The 17,961-nt window shown below is 43.2% G+C and overlaps 1 protein-coding gene across 1 annotated transcript in view; it reads right to left on the reverse strand.

The window, feature by feature from the left end:
* Window positions 1-17,961, reverse strand: part of med30 (mediator complex subunit 30) — a 30,590-nt gene that overhangs the window by 9,421 nt on the left and 3,208 nt on the right. The window contains exon 4 of the mRNA XM_017429617.3: window positions 14,757-14,864. Within this exon, the coding sequence (XP_017285106.1) occupies window positions 14,757-14,864 (108 nt within the window). The remainder of the gene's footprint in view (window positions 1-14,756; window positions 14,865-17,961) is intronic.

Consider the following 17,961-nt stretch of genomic DNA (forward strand, 5'->3'; position numbering starts at 1 on the left):
CCATCGCTTTAAGAGTGAAGGCAGGAAAAAAATTTTTAAAAAAAGAAGAAAAAACCAGGGGTGCAGATTTCCAGAAAGATAAAAGAGAAGTAATTTCAATCCAGCTGAAGGTTGGTGTTTACTGAGGCTGAGGCTTGTTCCACGTTCAGATGTTAAGGCTTGTGTCGGCGCCTGAGAAAAAACGAACAGTCACAACACGGGTCCTCCAGCAGCGCCTGATTAAAAACGGTCTGAAAGAAAAGGCTTATTGGGTCAAACATCCTTTACGTCACACCCAACAAAAGCTGCTTTTTCTTGTGTTTGTATCGTTCACTAAGCGTTAAATAAAGAACCGATTTAAGAAATCCGACCTGAGCATTTAAATTTAAAATATTGAGAACGGCTCATTTTAAATTTTTAATTGTCATTTATCTTTATTTTAAATTGTTATTCCTCTAACTATCCCACTTCATTGTCAAATAACTTGCATTTCTTATATTTTTTTCATGATTCTTGTTTATTTTTGTCTTGTCCGCCGTGACGTGTTGCCTTTCTTAGCCAGGTCTCCCTTGTGAAAGAGGTTTTTGTCTCATCTGGTTAAATAAAGGTTTAACAATAAACAAAACTAAAATGGCCGCCTATAAACAACAACAACAACCGCCGCGTGGATCACAAAACAAACCGAGCAGTCATGTGGAGCACTTTGTTAAAAACGTCAAATTAGCACAGATTCAGATGAAAATATAAAAAGATAATATTTAATAATATTGATCAGATTCGAGTCACGTCACGTTTTTCCACTTATAGTTAAAATAAAGTTAAGACAAATTATGTTTCTCTAAAAATGAGAACAAAAAACAACGTCTGGCTTGAAAAAGTTCAGTAAATAAACATAAAAACATCCACAATCTAAGGAATGAGTGTCACAGTTTTTACCTCTTGTGATGGAGTCAAAAGTTAACATAAATTATTTCCTGTGAGTTTCATTAAAATCTGATTGTTTTTAAAGGTAAGTTGGCTGTGGCAGCCATCTTGATTCAGGTTGAATCCAACAGTTAATCAGAGACACATCCAGAGACGAGTCCCGTGGTTTGTGAGATATTTTGGTAAAAGACAGAAACGCGGTTCGGACATTATCTTTTCAGTGGCAGGCAGGAGATAATTCGTAATAAAATACAGATTTTATATTTTCTGATATTATCTACAGAAGGGTGGGAAATAATAAGTGAACACAAAGTTCCAAAATGTTCCATTTAACTTTAAATAAATTTAGTATCCTGCATATAACCGCTGCTAATATGATAAAAAAAAATCATTTGAATGTGAATGAATTCATTTAAAATGTGATGCAGGAATTAGACTTTGATGAAGTCAGCTTTTTTTTTTAATTCTTCTTTTAAAATAATAACAAATTAAATATACAGATTGTATTCAGATGAGCAATCAAACGTTGATGAATCCCTTCGATTAAATGAAAAAATTTGTCTTTATCTAAAAGAAACAAACTCTTAAATCATATATATTTTATAACAAATACAGTCACATTTTTAAGCCGTTTTAAAAGGTCTGGGTTTAAAGTTTAAGCTTATTTCAAACCCTAAAAAGCACCTGAACGTGACCTGCACAGACGAAAAGGAAAATCTGCGTAAAACAACCCGAACAAAATTATTTCTTTTTTTTCCTTCAACATAAACAACAGCTTTAAAAACTGCAGCACAATCAGGCACTTGTTTAACCTGTAATTGCTTACAAACTAACACAAAGCCGAAATAATTGGAACTGAACTTCACATTAATTGCAATAAAATGTGAGAAAAGTAAATCAAATTCTGCCCCAAAAGATCTGGATTTTGTTTTTTTTTGCCTCTCTTGCAGGAGCTCTGCGGCTCCTGTGGCCCTCTGACCCCAACAAAACAATTAAAAAGCTTTTGGCGTACAAAGAGCCCCTAATGGGCCACATATGTGGTTGCTAATAAGACAGAAGTACGAGCACCTGCTGTGAGCAGCCTACTAATTCTGGACCCTGATCACAGCGGCGCAGGATGGGGAGGAAAGACGAGCGGCGAGGCAGAAACTGAGGAGTCGGGAGAGCAGCCGAGTGCCGTCCCTCTCTCCACGTCTTATTACCGCTAGGTTTGTTTATCGCCGAGCCTCGGCCGACTCCACGTCTGCTCCTCAGATAAAACCAACCGGCAACACCGCCGAAAATCATTCCAGGCACCGAGGAGAGGAGAGGAGGGCTGCTCCGTTTGAAAATTATAAACAACCTCTTGCTTTTAATTTCTCCTTTTCTCATTTGAATAAAGAGGACAGGCACGGTAATTAACAAGGTATTAAAAAAGCAAGGCAGTGTGCAACGAGGAGGAGGAGGTGGGCAGGGGCGGCAGCAGAGCAGGAGAGATAGTAACTAAAAGAGGGGAGAGAGGAGCTGTGGAGAATTAATAACAGGCGAGATCTCTCCAAGGCCTCCTTAATGGGCTGTGACAGGAATTTATTCACACTTAGGCTGGTATTAAATCAAACGCGAGGCGAGTGGCGATGGCAGGCGGCAGCACAGGGGTGGGGCAGGGGAGGCAGGTGAAAACGCACAGGTCTGGCATTACAGCCCCCCCACCCCTCTGGGACAAATAGACGGACGGAGAGATGTAAGAAAAGGAACAAACGATGAGTGATGTGCCAGTGACAAGACAGCCTGTCCCACTCCCCAGATGGAATGATTATCAAGCAGTCCAGAGAGCCACTATGAATCATTCTCCCTCCATCAGTCAGCCAGACAAAGAGCCGGCCAGCCAATCAGTCAGTCAGGCGGGCAGAGAGGAGGCCGAATCCCTCCGACTTGGACGGCATACGCTCCGCGCAGCTGACGAGACCGGAAGCTGCTCAGAACCCAACGCTCCCACCAAATCAGCATTCAGGAGGGAAAACAAGAGAAGAAAAGAGAAATTTACTTGTCTGATCTCTTTTGTTTTCTTTCTCTTGTCTGACGTGTGAGCGGTGATGTGGGGCGGCCATTTTGGGTCATTTGGGTGCCGAAGAATTTAATTTTTGTTTGGTGGGAGGACGGAGGGCTGGATTTGTATGCACAGTCACAGCCTTCAACACCAGAGGTCTGCGGAGCAGAGACGGAGCAGTCGCAACACTTCGGGCACCGATGGATTATGGGTAATAAATCCAAAACATTCATGCGAACGCGGTCGACTTTAAAACGAGCTAAAACAAACTTTACCCTCGCATGAACTGCATCATAAAAAGCCTAAAACTCCCTTAAACCCAGATGCTACCAAGCTTAGCTCAAGATCTGTAAAACGGACCGAGTTAGACTTTGCTTTGCAGTGGCAGCCATCTTGGGTCGGGTTGACTCCTCAAGTTAAATCAGTTGTGGGTGTTCGTCCAATGATTATGTGCTGAAACTTTCATTAAAATCCAGGCGAACACAACAAAACCTTATCCCTCCTCCTCCTCCTCCGGCAGCAGCCAATAAAGACGACGTCGTCACACTGTCACGTTTACACACGCCGGCACTGAAGAGTCTACAATTTCGGCCAGGCTTAAATTAAAACCGATGCTGTCGCACAGCGCGCTTCGTGGTGAAGACACTCGTGGAGAAGGATGAGAGCGATGCCTCACCCCTCCATCCTTCCAACTCCAGGCAGATTGCATCACCATCCATCAGCCCGACGCCGACAAACAGCAATTACCCCAATCGACAGATAACGAGAGCGAGGCTATCACTCACGACCAGGATGCCTCATAAAGCAGTCAGACATTTCCATGAAGGAGTCATTTATCTGCCCCTCCTCTAGCCACCCCTCTGCTGCCACCTCTTCGCCATATGCTGCTCTTTAAGTCTACCTGCTCGCAGCTCGAGGGACGGCCTTCTGGCCTGCGGGTAGGAAGAATGGGAGGAAATTGGAGCAGCTACGCTAACAGTCGGCCTAAAGTCTGCGTGAAATTTAAAAAAATGTCTTCAAATTATGAATCTCTACCCGGTTTTCAGACCGTCAGCACAGAAAGAGACGAATTAACAGCACATAAGCTTTGTTATCGCCCGCCGACAAAGATGGACAATGTTTCTGCTCATATCTGTGTGATTGTGTCTTTGTACCAAAATACCTCCTGAATCGCTTTAATTTTAATGAAACTGGCAGAAAGTAATCACTGGATGTACGTCTACAACCGATTGAACTTTTGGAGTCGATACGATTCAAGATGGCTGTCAACTGACCTTAAAGAAATTGGTTATAACTTGGTCCGTTTTACAGATATTAACTTACAGTTTGGTGTGGAAGTAGCTGAGACAGATCCCCGTCAGATTCTGTCCACTAACAGACTGAAAGATCTTCATTCAACTTTTGATTTTAACTATTAGGAGGTCTGTCTGTCGGCAAAATATCTCATGAACCACTGGAAGTAATCAATGGATTTTTATCTACAACCAAGGCTGTGGAACTGAGGTTGCAAATGAAATGAGCGAGTAAACAATTAAATAAAACATATCCAGTTGTATTATGTGAGCTTATAATTAAATTATATTTATATGATATCACAGTGGTGTCCAGTCCTGGTCCTGGAGGGTGACCGTCCTGCAGGTTTAAATGTTTCTCTGCTCCTCAGCAGGTCTTCAAGCTCTGCAGGAGCCTGTTTGTCACTCAGTCATTAAATCAGGTGTCAGAGCAGATAAACACCTAAAACCTGCAGGATGGTGGCCCCTCCAGGACCAGGATTGGACACCACTGTGATAATGCCTTCTTAAGGGAGGATCCCCGTTTCTCCAGCGTGAAACACCTTCCTGTGGTCACGTCTACAAATGATTAGCTTCTGGATGTGCCGCAGTTCCAGGTTGTCTCCACAGCTAATCAACTGTCTGTAAATTTCACAGACGTGGAGCTGAAACCAGGAGTCATCCACAACGAGAACTAAAATCCGATATCGCACGAGACTGAGCATAAAGTCCTTCTCAGTGTTTGATCGAGGCTCATAAGCTCATATTAGTCCGGTATGAGGGGTGGAGGGTGATGTGCATTCCTTTAAAGGAACGCCGGGCCTTTTATTTACCAACAGTCTACCTGAAGTGGTGTTTTAGCTGCTGCACGTCAGCTGTTGCCTGGATACAAACATAACGCCTCCATTATGGACGGGCGGGTTAATTGATTCATACCGATTCGTGGACAGACGCGCACAGGGCATCTGTGGAGCAGCTGAGGGGAGACGCAGTTTTACGTCGGCTTTCAAACTGTTAAGCTTATTTGACTGACAACCCATTACTCTGCCTTCGCCACGAAATGAAACATATCACTGTTCATTACTTGCAGCAGTGAGCACATTCAGACAGTTTTTTTTTTTTTTCTAAAATAATATCTACTTTCAGTATTTCTAAAGGAGATATTTGAAGCTGAGCCAGCCTGACATATCAGCTGGAGAGCTGGCAGCATGCTTGGACTTATCTTTTCACTTGTGCATCAATCTTCTCACTGTCAGCAATCTGTTACAGAAAGCATCCAACCTTCCATGCTCCTGCTGAATTTCATCAGGGGTTTTTTTTTTATTATTTCCTTCAGGAGACAGTATCTGAACGGAAACATCTGAGTGCAGAATATCTACAGGTGTCTATAGATCCATCAGTCTTTCACCTGGCTCCATTTTTCCTGTACATCAAAAAATAAAAAATAAAAACACCCTGATTTTCCACGGCTGCTACACATTCAGCTCAAACGCAGCTCAGATATTGCTTCTGACTTGCATGTTATTTTCCTTTCAGTGTTTTCTTTGTCCTTTACCCTCCACTTCACAAATCAACCCCCTCTGACAACACGGCTCTGTTCGGTCATCCATCCATCTCCAAAGCCTTTTCCCACATGAACGGTCCATTTCTGTCTCTGCCTTCACGCTTTCCTTTCACCAGACTCCCTCTGTCACAAATGTTTCATTCTCTACTCCATCTGGCTTTTCATGGAAAGATTTCTCAGGCATTTAGTTCCCGTCCCTACTGTTATCTCCTTGACTCTTTTTTATTTATTTATATATACATATATATACATATACATATATATACATATACATATATATACATATATATATACATATATACATATATATACATATATATATACATATATATATATATATATATATATATATATATATATATATATATATATATATATATATATATATATATATATATATCTCACAGTTTGCTCCTCACCCGCCTCCCCATCCTCCCCCCCTCTCATCCACGACCATCCTATCTGGCTGGAGTGACTGCAGCAGATGTAGCCAGGCCGCAAACATCTGCTTCCCGTGTCCCGCTGCAGCTCTACTCTGCTGATCAGACTAACCGCTTTAACTCCCCGCGGCTCGCTGTTCTCACTGCTGTCGTGCAGCTGGCCAGCCTGGGCATAATCACAGCAACACAACAAAAAATATGCTGCAAATATGGAGGTATATGTAAAATATCCTGAAGCAATTCAGGAAAAGCGTGTCTCTAATAAGCTTAACTATTTGTTGTTGAGTAAATGAAGATAAATTGGGAGGAATAAAACTACAAATGTATGGTTTATAAGTGACAGAGCTTTAAAATAAGTTACTTTTTAAACTGAAAAAAACTCCAAAGATCAGATAGAAAGATGTTTTCATCTCCAAACACCTTTTTAAGAAAAATGGCTGCTGGTGTTGGAAAAAAAATGAGCTGATAGCTTTTTGTTTTAAAGGCCTGACCGAAGCAAACATCCGGCTGTTTGTTAGCAGACAGATATGTTAAAAGTTTCCTGACGGCGTTCAGCGGGCGACTAACGTACGAAGGCAGGAAAGTCTTCGTCGCAGCAGGTTGAAGCTCCACCCTCCTGGCCTTCCGTTCCTCCATTTTCAAAAAACTGGGTCACAAGTGTCCAGAAACACCTTTAAAACAGATCCTGCCGCCGAAGCATCGAGGCGTCATTAGTAAATAGGTGCGGCTTCTATGAACAAACAGGTGAATATTTTCTATAAACCTGCCAACAACCTGAGCTGGAGGCTTGTGTCAATAAGACCTTTTACACACTTTGATGCTAAATTCAGAGGAAAAAACTCATTTCTTTTGACGTCACAGACCAAAACAGCAAAGTAGGCAGAACTGAAAGAAAACTGAAAGCTAAAAAGAGGCAGATTTTCAAAATAAAATAACTGTCTCAGCTTTTGATTGACAGCAACACGTGTTGCCTGTTGCTTATATACATTTTTAAAAAGATGCACCATTTAAGCATAAAAATGATCAATTTATTGTTAATTAGAGCTCAGTTCTGTTCATTACGATCTGGATTTCTGCTTCATTGTGTTCTTTGACTCCTAAACTTTTCTACATGTTAGTTTTAAATCCACCACGGACGGTCGCCACGCCGCTCGAGGCTTCTTCTTCTTCTGGTTTAATCTGCGGTGACGAGTTACCACGGCGACGACGGGTTGTTTACATGCAGGGGGAGCTCAGAGAGCATTTTAAAAGCCCCACTAAAGCCCCCCAAACAAGACCTGAAATCACAAACAGGTTTGAGAGGGCAGGACGAATGTGGCGAGAGCAGAGGAGGAAATTCAAATCATTCCTTCCTTCGATTTTCAAGAAAAAAAAAAACCGCAGCCAACCCCGGCAAATGAAATAGATAAGGAAGAAGCACTAACAAGAAGACGGCGGGAATATCGGGAAGGGTTTGATTGAGACTTTCTGCCAAGTCGGCGCCCGGAAAACAGCAGAACGGCTTTTTATCTCCTCCCTGAGATCCACTGTAATAAAAACAGGAGGTCCTCTCCGCCCAAAGCAATACGCTCGCACAATATATACACATCGTTCAATTATTTCTGAATTTTATTTAGATTGACAATATCAACTGCAGCCATGTCATTTACCTCTGGGGGTTACTGGGTTCTTGTCTGATCAGATGGTGTCGCAGCTCTTGGTAATTTTATAAAAGTCCGCTGACATCACTCATCTGTAAATGTTGTTCATGTCGTCAGATGGAGAGAGTTCATGTCTGCTTCCCTTTAAATGACACCGTTAATCGGTTTGTGCTGAAGTTCGTTCTCAACTACAGACATTCATGTGTTCATCTTAGTAAATCCGGTTTTATAAACAGGTGGAAAAGAGGAAGAAGCCTTCAAGTTTAAAGGAAAAGCTTCTTTTTAAAAATATATTTAAGGGCTAAATACACAATAAAATGCTCAATTTGATGACCACTGGTCCAAATTTACTTGTCTTAATTTCAGAACTGTAATCCAGCAGATTAAATGATGACCGTAAAGACAGACGGGCAACAAAGAATGACATTCAAGCCATGAATACAAAAAAAGGACAAATTTTAAAAACTGCAACGCTTAAACGGCTCTCTGGTCGCTTGGTGACAAATACTCAAAAATGCACATTTTCTCGCAATTTCGAGCCACTAAATAAGTGTCCCGACAGCCACAGTTCAGTGAGATTCCACCTTAAACAGAACTCAGTTTTAACTCTAATAAAATAAATCATTATGGTTTATAAAGAGGATGAAACCTGTTAAACGGTGTTTAAGGCAGTGCAACTCTTCCAAAATAAAAGACTCCAAAGGAGTTTATCCTCATCATATTATATTCTTTCAGTCTCCATAAACTTGGATCGTTTGACAGGAAACCATTTACATACTAATGCTCTGCAGAGGGACAAGGTCACTTCACAAACAAGGTTATTTATCACTTCAATACAAAGGTCTGAAATTTAAAATAAATCACTTTTCATGCATTATATTCTGCCAGTCAAACTGCCAGTTTCAGGCTTCTGCTGCTTCCTCTGTGGGCGTGGCTGGATTTGTGGGGGAAGAAGAAGAAGAAGATGGCGTTTCTTTAGGACTGGGCCGCGTGCGGTCGGGTTCAGGGGTCACTCGATGTGATGTTACCGTGGTGTTAACATTTAAGAGCAGACGGAAGGGGGCTGCGCCGAGCTCCCAAAAATAACCAATCCTCCTCTCTGCTGCTGACATTTCTGACCTTGAACCATTACCGCTGCAGCTCGGCATGCGCGATCTCACACACACACACAGGGGACTCAGACAACGGCTTCAGCTCACACACACACACACTGATAAAGTGCTCGAAAAGAACTGTGTCTCTAAAGGAAAAACAAAAACCTTTCTTTCACCTTCACTGAGCACATAAACACTGGATGTACACAAGGAATAAAACCCTGTCAGGTGTGTGTGTGTGGGGNGGGGGGCTAAATAATGCAGGATGGGTTTACCTGAGTTTCTGCCATGTGTCAGTTTTCAGAACCACAGAACTCCGGTGCGAAGCTGCAGGGGTGTGTGCTTGTGCGTGTGTGTGTGTGTGTGTCTGCTGACTGTTTACTTCGCTTTGCTTCACTGACCCGACGCTGATATTTGCACGTAGTGATTTAGTGTCGTCTTGATGGGCCCGTTTCCCAGAGAAAGATTAAACCTAATCCTGGACTCAAAATAATCTATGATGACAAATGCCAAAACATCAAGGAGGAGGGCTCACGAGCGCTCGTATCAAGTCCCAGCAGCCTCAGCGGTAAAAGAGAAAAAACATATTTTCCTTTTAGAAGAAAGTCAAAGGGACATTTATTTAGGCCTTTATATTCCTGTTTCACAACATGTCCAACCTTTGGACTAAAAGAAACGCCGAGCCCTCCTGTAAACACACCTGGACCCTCCGGAGATTCAACTTTTAATTTCCTCACCGCCAAATTCACCTTTTTGAGGTCGAGCTCTGCAGCAACACAAGGAAGCATCATCGCTTCCTGACATTAAATCACTAAAGTCCTCCTCTGATTAAAAATATAAATAAATAAATAGCTTTTAAAACTTATCAGGACCTGATTTTTGTGTTGGGAGAAATTAGGAGCAAAATCAAAACATCAACTCTGAATCTGCAAACACCACAGTCTCAGAGAAATGACACTTTTTAACCTTATCTAGGTTCTTTATAGTGCTTTACAATGGGTTGAATACACATACACACACACACACACCTCCAACCAATCTCTGACATAGAACATTTGACGTGTTCTTTATTAGTAGAACCAATTTAATAATTGAATACAGTGAAAGGTAAAGGTGGACAAAGGTTTTGCCTGTGTGTGTGTTAGCATAATATCTCCTGAAGCACTGGATGAGTTTCAATGAAACAATCACTGGGCGCCACCTCTCTTCAAGATGGCCACCCCTGCCAACAACACAGATCTTTAATAAAAAGGCTGCAGTTCAGTTAGCTAAAATGTAGCCTGGTGGAAACTAAGAGTGTTTAAGAGATCTTTAGCTTTAACTGTTGGAGTCAACCCCAGTTTGTGTGTTAGCAAAATATCTGATGGACAACTGGATGGCCTTAAATGAATCTCTTGGAATCAATCCAATTCAAAATGGCCACCAGAGCTAATTGATCGACACAGAAAGAGGCTGCTGAGCTGAACTTTGATGTGGTAGCAGCTGAGAATCGTTCACACCATGATCGAGCAGAACGTTATTTTCAAGATCAGAATTTAAACTCTGCGGGCGATATGCATTCCTCTCTTAGAGCAGAAAAACCTTAAAACCTTCCAGGAAAGCGGAGCCTGGAGGGCCTGGACATCTGACACCGCCGCTCTAAAAAAAAAACAAACAAAAAAAAAAACATGTTCTGCCTTTAACCAGGAAATAAAAAGCCGATGACCGACAGGAGAGACGTCAATCCAAACCAAGTGAAGAAGCCGTTCGTTTGCAGTGGATTCAGTAAATCTGGAGACGTTTAAAGAGTCCGATCGGAAAGACAGCGTCATTATCGTTTCACAGACTTTAGGGTTTCAACTCATAAAGACTTATAACAGTTTATCAGGGAGACAGCACAGGTCGGTTTGGGCTCTGATCTCGTACCATAAACGACTCACGACTCGAGAGGGAGGGGGGGAGGTTAGAAAGAGCAGCTGCTGCCTCTTATGTAAGCAGGAAAAAAAAAAGTCTTAACGCTCAGTGAGTTTAGCAGCTCCGGTAATTATTTTATTTCTGCGCGGTGAAGGGGAGCCAGTTCTGCAGTTGTTGCAAACTGCCGAAGGGCGGAGACGTGGGTAGGGTCCGATTTGCATATTTATACATCATCTGAAGTCACCGAACGAGGGAGAAGCTGCAGCTTTATACCTCAAGTCATTTCAAGGCCAGAGGAGGGAAAAGAGGTAGGGGGGGGGGGTCTCTTTTCTTGGCGTAAACATTAATACGTGAAAATATTTGGAACACAGATGAGCTTTTAGGAGGAGAGAAACAACAGCTGAAGTCAAATCAAATTAAACACAATAAAGATGGTGTCTCTGAACGCGGCGGGACGGATGAGGTTGTTTGTCCGCGGCCTTTGATTCGAAGCGTCGCCCCCCCTGAGCTCGACTAAGATCATCAAATCAGGAGCAAATGAGAGCAAGCTTCTACAGAGATCCTTCACACGTCCTCTGTGATGTTCCGGCTCTCAGCTTTCTGTCGTCTTCAATACTCGAAGAGCAAATTAAACACCGATTTAGGAGAAAGGAAACCAAGAAATCTCAGGCGGATGCAGGAAGCGTGCACGCCACCTCATCGGGATCGTCTGCTCGTTAGCTCCATCGTTATAAAAGCTATTTTTTAAAAAGGCAAATAATAATTAGAAAACTCACACCATCTGCCTCTGGCCGGACTTCTGAGGTGCTGAGAACAAACTGAACGGCGCCGCTTGGTTTTTTTTTTTAACCAACGAAGGCCACAGTTTTAAAAAAAACACCACGGTGTCTGTTTTAAATCTGACCCGACGTTGTCCTGATGAACGATAAGCTGCTGCAAAACAAAAATACTGTATCTGAACCAGCAGACGCTCACAGGGTCCACTTGGTGGAGGTGTGTGAGTCTGAAACAAGGTGGAGCTTTTTAAGGCTTTCAGAACATTTACTGCCACTAATATTTCATTTCCATGTATCTTTAAATGAAAGGAATGCATATCGCCTGCCGACATTTCCAACCAGGACTATTCAGCTTCGGTTGCAGGTGGGTTTGAGGGCAACAGGCAATCATCAGTCCATCAACTGCAGCATCCTTCAGAACAACCGCCATTTTGTTCTCTTTGCAGAAAAAAAAAAATCAGGCCTGATTTGACTTCCTTTGATGAGATATTCTTCAAATCTCAGCAATACCTTCATTAAAACCTGGCTGCTGTTGGTGAAATGTACCAAAAACAAATTAAAGAGGAGCTGATGAATCGGCTGATATTGGCCACTTAATGAAACATAAAAATAACTCTGCTAACACCGTGTCTGTGCAGACTGGTTTTATGGTTTTATTTAAGAATGAATGCTCTTTTTTTAGAAGTTCTTAGAGTTGTTAACTTTACGTCATCAAGCCAAGTAGGCGAAGCTGAGTGGAAGGACTTCAAGGGAAATATGAGATCTTTGTAAGGATTCGGGATGCATGAAATTCCAAAAGAGTGATGATTTTTAGTAGAGTGACCCGTTTAATCATCCTGTGTGGGTTGGGAGAATCGTTTGCGTGGGATTTTATACAATTATCACCCTTTTTAAAAAAAAAAATTAATGTCACGATGAGAAACTGCCTGAAGAAATTAAAAATTCCACCAACGGTTCTTCTTAATGTCTTGTTTTTTGGCTGTATACGTGTTGTGTTTAATCATTTAAAAAGTCAAAAACATGTCCGGTGGTTTAAACCAATGGACCCCAGTGTGGGTCACTCAACACCAAGTAGGGGTCCTTAGATAATCTCCAGATATCAGCTTACAATAAAAAAAATTGTTTTTATGCCATGTTTGCTCCATAATCATTACAAAAACTTAAAACACAAGTCCATAAATTGATTAAAAAGATAGTATAATGGACATTAAGACTGTTTGTGTTGTCATTATGTCCTTATTTAAACATTTTTGGATGTTTAAACAGCCAACAGATGGGCTCACACACCTTTGTTGCTGTTATTTTAAGGTTGAGAACCGCTGGTTTAAACCGTCTCAGATTTGGTGATTTGTGTAAAGATGCAGGCGTGTAATTCAGCTGTGGATAACCCAGCTGTGAAGTTAATATTTATCCTCAGCTCCTCAGGTTAACATTTAAATCAAGCAGTCAATTATCAAACAAAACAAGCGCTGTATTTCAGCGACGCCGTCGTGGTGATCCAACACGCCGCTAAATCAACAGGACGGAGACTCGAGTTTCATCCTAAAGAACTAAACGTTTTCATTTCCCTCCTTTTAAAAAGCTGCATTAATACAGAAGAGGCCCCGTCAGCCATTATAAGATCTTCACCTTGTTTGTCTGCAGCCGACTCTCGTGACATTTCAGACGTGACTGACAGGAGATGTCAGTTTGAAGAAAGGCTCCCCGCACGGCGCTTCGGAGCGTTACGGCTCGGCTGAGAAAAAGCTTTACTGACAGCAAATAAATCCACCAGAAAGCTCCCCACGTCTGTCTGATGGCTGCCGCCGGAAACCGTGAACGCCTTACTTACAGGAAATTGAGAAAGAAAAAATTAAATCTTACCTACGGTGGTCCTGAAGAGCAAACCGCATCAACAAATCACTGAACGCAACAACAGTGGGACTACGGCGCCGTCTGCGTTTCAACCTGAACTTATTCTGCCTGAAATGGTTTTGAAATGTTTCCATGACCTAAACGTAGCTGGAGCTGCAGCTACCCAAGAATATTCTGAGTCAGGACGCTCAGGACTACTCTCGTCCAATCAGCAATGGGCTGGTACCTGCCTCCTCCTGCAGGTTCATGTCCTTGTGGTTTTATAATTTGCGGTTGTGTTTAGTGATTTGTTGATGGGGTTTGCACTTCAGGGCCACCGTACAAACCACCCAGTTCCTCCTTAATGTTTCCTCTCCCCCAGCTTCATTTCGTTAAGCTCGCGATCAGCCGATGGACAGACGGTGAGACGCAACCTTCAAAACGTTTCCAAGTCCACGAATCTCTCCCTTGTTCTCAGACTTCATCATGAGGATCATATGATGTACGGAGGGGGAAACAACAAAATACTTTGGTAACTATTCAGCATCGTCTCCGTCTTCCAATACATGAAATCCCTCCTCAGTAAATTACCATCAAACATAAAATAAAGCTTTTGTTAACCTTCCCAACGTAATGACGCCATTTTCAGCAGCTTCAGGTTTTCGTTGACCAAACAGAAGAGGAGCTGAAAACCCGAAAGCAGCTAAAAGGCTAAAAGTAGAACGGTGCCTAAAAGATTAAAAGTAGCAAAATGGCATGAGAAAATAAAAGTAGAGCAGATTTTAATGAGAGTTATGTTTTTTTGTGGGGATTTTATTTTAATTAAATCGAAATATTTTTGAAAGGTATAAAAGTTATAAAAACTAGAAGACCTTGCACCCTACTCCGGATTGAGCGGAGCGTTTTCTTAGATGAATGGTTCAAACAGCACAAAGTATGAAGTAATTTCACTGCAAAAAACACAGAATGAAAGAAACTCCCGACAGGAGAGGAGGGTCAGTGCTGACTCAGCATCCACACGGTTAAAAATACTTGAAATATATATTTTAAAAAAATACCAATTACAGGTTATCCGCATTACCCTGCAGCTCTAAAAGCTCTGATCAAAGTTCTCCACATGCAGCTTCTTCGTTTGCTGCTCTATCCGAAAACTAAATCAAGTCAACTCAGAGAAATCGCCTCAAACTTCCTGAGAAACGCCTAATTCTTTATTCTCGCTGTAATCGCCCCGCCTCTTCCCGTCACTGTTGGCGCCGAGCGGAAATCCAGCCCACGACGCCAACAGCGACGCGCCACAGAGATGAAGAACACGATACCTTGTTGACCTCCAGGATCTCTCTCCTCTCCTCGCCGCCGAGGTGGCCGTGCGCGCCCGAACGGTCCTCGTGCTGGGAGCCGTCGTCCTCCACAAAAGGGATCAGTTGCTGGAAGGGAGAGGAAAGAAAAGCGTGGCTGTGTTACTTCCTGCGAGCAGGGCAGCGGCAGGGGAACACCTGAGATGAACCTGGCCTTCTGCTCTTAGAACAACCTGCTCCGTCCTGCGTGCGTCTGCCGCATCATCTCCTTCTGATCATCAACTGTATCAGCCCGATGATTCTAATGTTCTGATGATCTACTGTGTGATGATTGTAATGATTTTACTGATGTTTTTATGATGTGGAGCACTTTGAATGCCTTGCTGCTGAAATGTGCTACACAAATACATTTTTACTTTGCTTTCCTTTACATGAAACGGTGAGGGGAGACAGGAAACGGCGAGGGGATTAATTCACGTCTGGACGCTCCGGGTGCTTGACCTCGCCTGCGTGACGCTACAGAGAAGCTGATATGCGAGGGACTCCAGGTGAAGGCGACGTGCCTGAGAGCGGACGAGGCCGCTGCAGCGCTTCGTTCTCTCGTACTGCCCCCTGCTGGCCAGCGCGGTGGCAGCAGGAAGGACTGAGGTGTGCTGCAGTTACAAATGAAGGGATTTATGAACCTTTAAGAATGAACGATTTGAGTTTGAGACGGATGTTTTGTCAAATAACCTGATCAGAAATACTAAAGCACGATAAAATCTTATCCAAAAAAGGAAGGCGTTACAGCCATTTTGGACGTTTTGATCGATCTCCTGCAGTATTGTGAAAGCTCATGAGATGTGTCAGCACTCAGAGTATGCATTGGGAATGACTCTCAGCTACTACCACACCGAATTTAGCTCAATATCTGTAAAATAAACTTTGTTATGACCATTTTTGTCGTGGCTAAATGCAGTCAGATGTGGCAAACATCTTGAATTGTGTTGAATCTGAAAGTTAACGTGTTGTAGACGGACACCCAGAGAGTCACTAAGATGTGTCCTGTGGTCCAGGAGATATTTTGCTAACAGAGAGCTGACAGCAACGGTTTTAAGGTTTTAAGCAAGAACATTGTGAATGTTTGGCGCCGAAAGTGATTCTCTCCACCTCCATGGCGAATCTTAGCTCAGCATTTGTAAAGATTTACGCTCCATGATTACTTTGAGCGATTCGTTAAAATCTGTTTGCTGGTTCATGAGATATTTTACACACACACACACACACACACTCTGCCTTTCGCAGTCGGGCAGGAAAAACACACACCAGTTTACACGAATTCAACAAGTACAGCATCGCAAAACTGCATTTGTTGGAATAAAGACATGAAGATCCTGAAAAAAGGAAGAAAAACACCAAAATGTTTCCAGACATGAAGACAAACATTAATTAGGAGGGTAATAAAAGCGGTACGGTGGGATAATTTGGTTCTAAATTCTTTAATATGATTTTTGTCTCCGGTGTTTGACCCAAGGTCGTCCTCCGCTTATATTAGACAACGACCTGAGGGACCTAAAGAAACGCTCGAGTGCATCTAACAACGAGCCGGGGTCGAGACGAACCCACAGAAAGAGCAAAAAGAAACAGCGAGTCGGTGGGGGACAAGCAGTCAAACTGACAGAAGAATGTGAGGAAAAGAAAGAGGTGAGGCGATAAATCAAAATGAGAAACAGACGAGAAGAAACAATGAGGAGATGTGAGGGAGGAGGAGGAGGGGGAAAAAGAAAAGAAAAGGAGGTGAAAATCTGGAAAAGCTCAACTCCTCAGAGTTTCCAGGAAGAGCTCCGCTCCGAACCGTAAACTTGGACGGAGAAGAGACGACCCGGACATGTGCGGAACATTACACCACACTTTTTTCTTCGAGAAAACTTGAAGAAGGAAGAGCCATTTTCTATTAAATAATCCGAGAGCAAACCCAACGACGTTTCAAATCTTTAAAAAAAGGTGGTGGGCAGATTCTGGCAGCCGGAGGGAGGAAAATAAAATGTGCTGAGTACGGTTGGAGAAGATGGATGGAGGGGGGGTGCATGTGAGTCAGTATAAATGTATGTGCCTGTGTGAGTCATAACCCCTGCCTCCTCTACAGAAAGATGGATGTGGTTTCCTGGCTGACAGAGAAGAATGAGCTAATGAAGTTCTTCAGGTTGCCTCAGTGAGACGAAGGAAAAAGGGCAGTGGAAAAAAAAAAAAAAAATGTAAGAAAATAACAGGAGAGGGAAATGAAAGCAGGACGGTTCACGGCAGGAAATGACAACACGGGGAAACAAAATATAAAAGTCTAAAAGGAAAACTGGAGGAGTTTGAAACGGGTGACGGGGAGAAAGGAGGAAATTGAGAAACTGACGATGCTGAGCAGATAAAGAAGAACGGGGGGGGGCAGCTAAACACCTAAAGACGAAAACGACAGCTGGATGGGAAAAAGATGGAGGCGCTGACGTGTGCGCTCAGCCCAGCTGTTCATTAACCAGGTCTGCTGCTAATTAGGCTGCAATGAGGTCACCCCGCTCGAGTCATTGATTCCACTTCCTGTTTCAGGCGGCCAATGGCGAGCAGCTGTCAGGTGGGCACCTGAATTCTCCAGGATGATAAATGGCATGAGCGCCGGGGGCCAAAATCAACAACCCTCAGCCGCAGACAAACACCGCAAGCTCGGTTATTGGCTGGTCAGCGCTGGACCGGGTCTCCAGGGGGAACTGAGTTAACATTTAAATAAGACGGGGGGAGAAAAATGGGGTAAAAGCAAAGGAAAATGTCAAACGGAGCAGCGGAGCTTCTGATTCAGCAGCAGAGTCATTTGAAGCACACAGTGGATGGATCGTATTAGCAGGAAATGTACACGGTGCCAGTAAATATAAATTTGTTCCAATTTAGGACCGGCCTCCTCCCCCACCCTCCCCCATCCCCAGTGGGAGTCTGGTGAGAAAGATTAGCTCTGAGGCAATCTTTAGAAATTGGTAAGGGACTGCCGCAGTCATAAATCCAATCAAACGGAGGTGGAAGGCAGCGCCGGCGCTCTGCACGTGCGTCGGAAACGAGCCTCTGGGCCACGCTACGGGTGAGCGCGCGGACACGGATCCTGTGAGGACGGTGGACGGTGGCTGGAAGACGCTCCGGAGGCTCACCTGAAGCTGCAAACACTTTAAAATAAATAAATAACCCCCTCCCACCCCCTCCCGTCCCCCCGCCG

Source organism: Kryptolebias marmoratus, linkage group LG5 (genome assembly GCF_001649575.2).
Source record: "Kryptolebias marmoratus isolate JLee-2015 linkage group LG5, ASM164957v2, whole genome shotgun sequence".
NCBI lineage: Eukaryota > Metazoa > Chordata > Actinopteri > Cyprinodontiformes > Rivulidae > Kryptolebias > Kryptolebias marmoratus.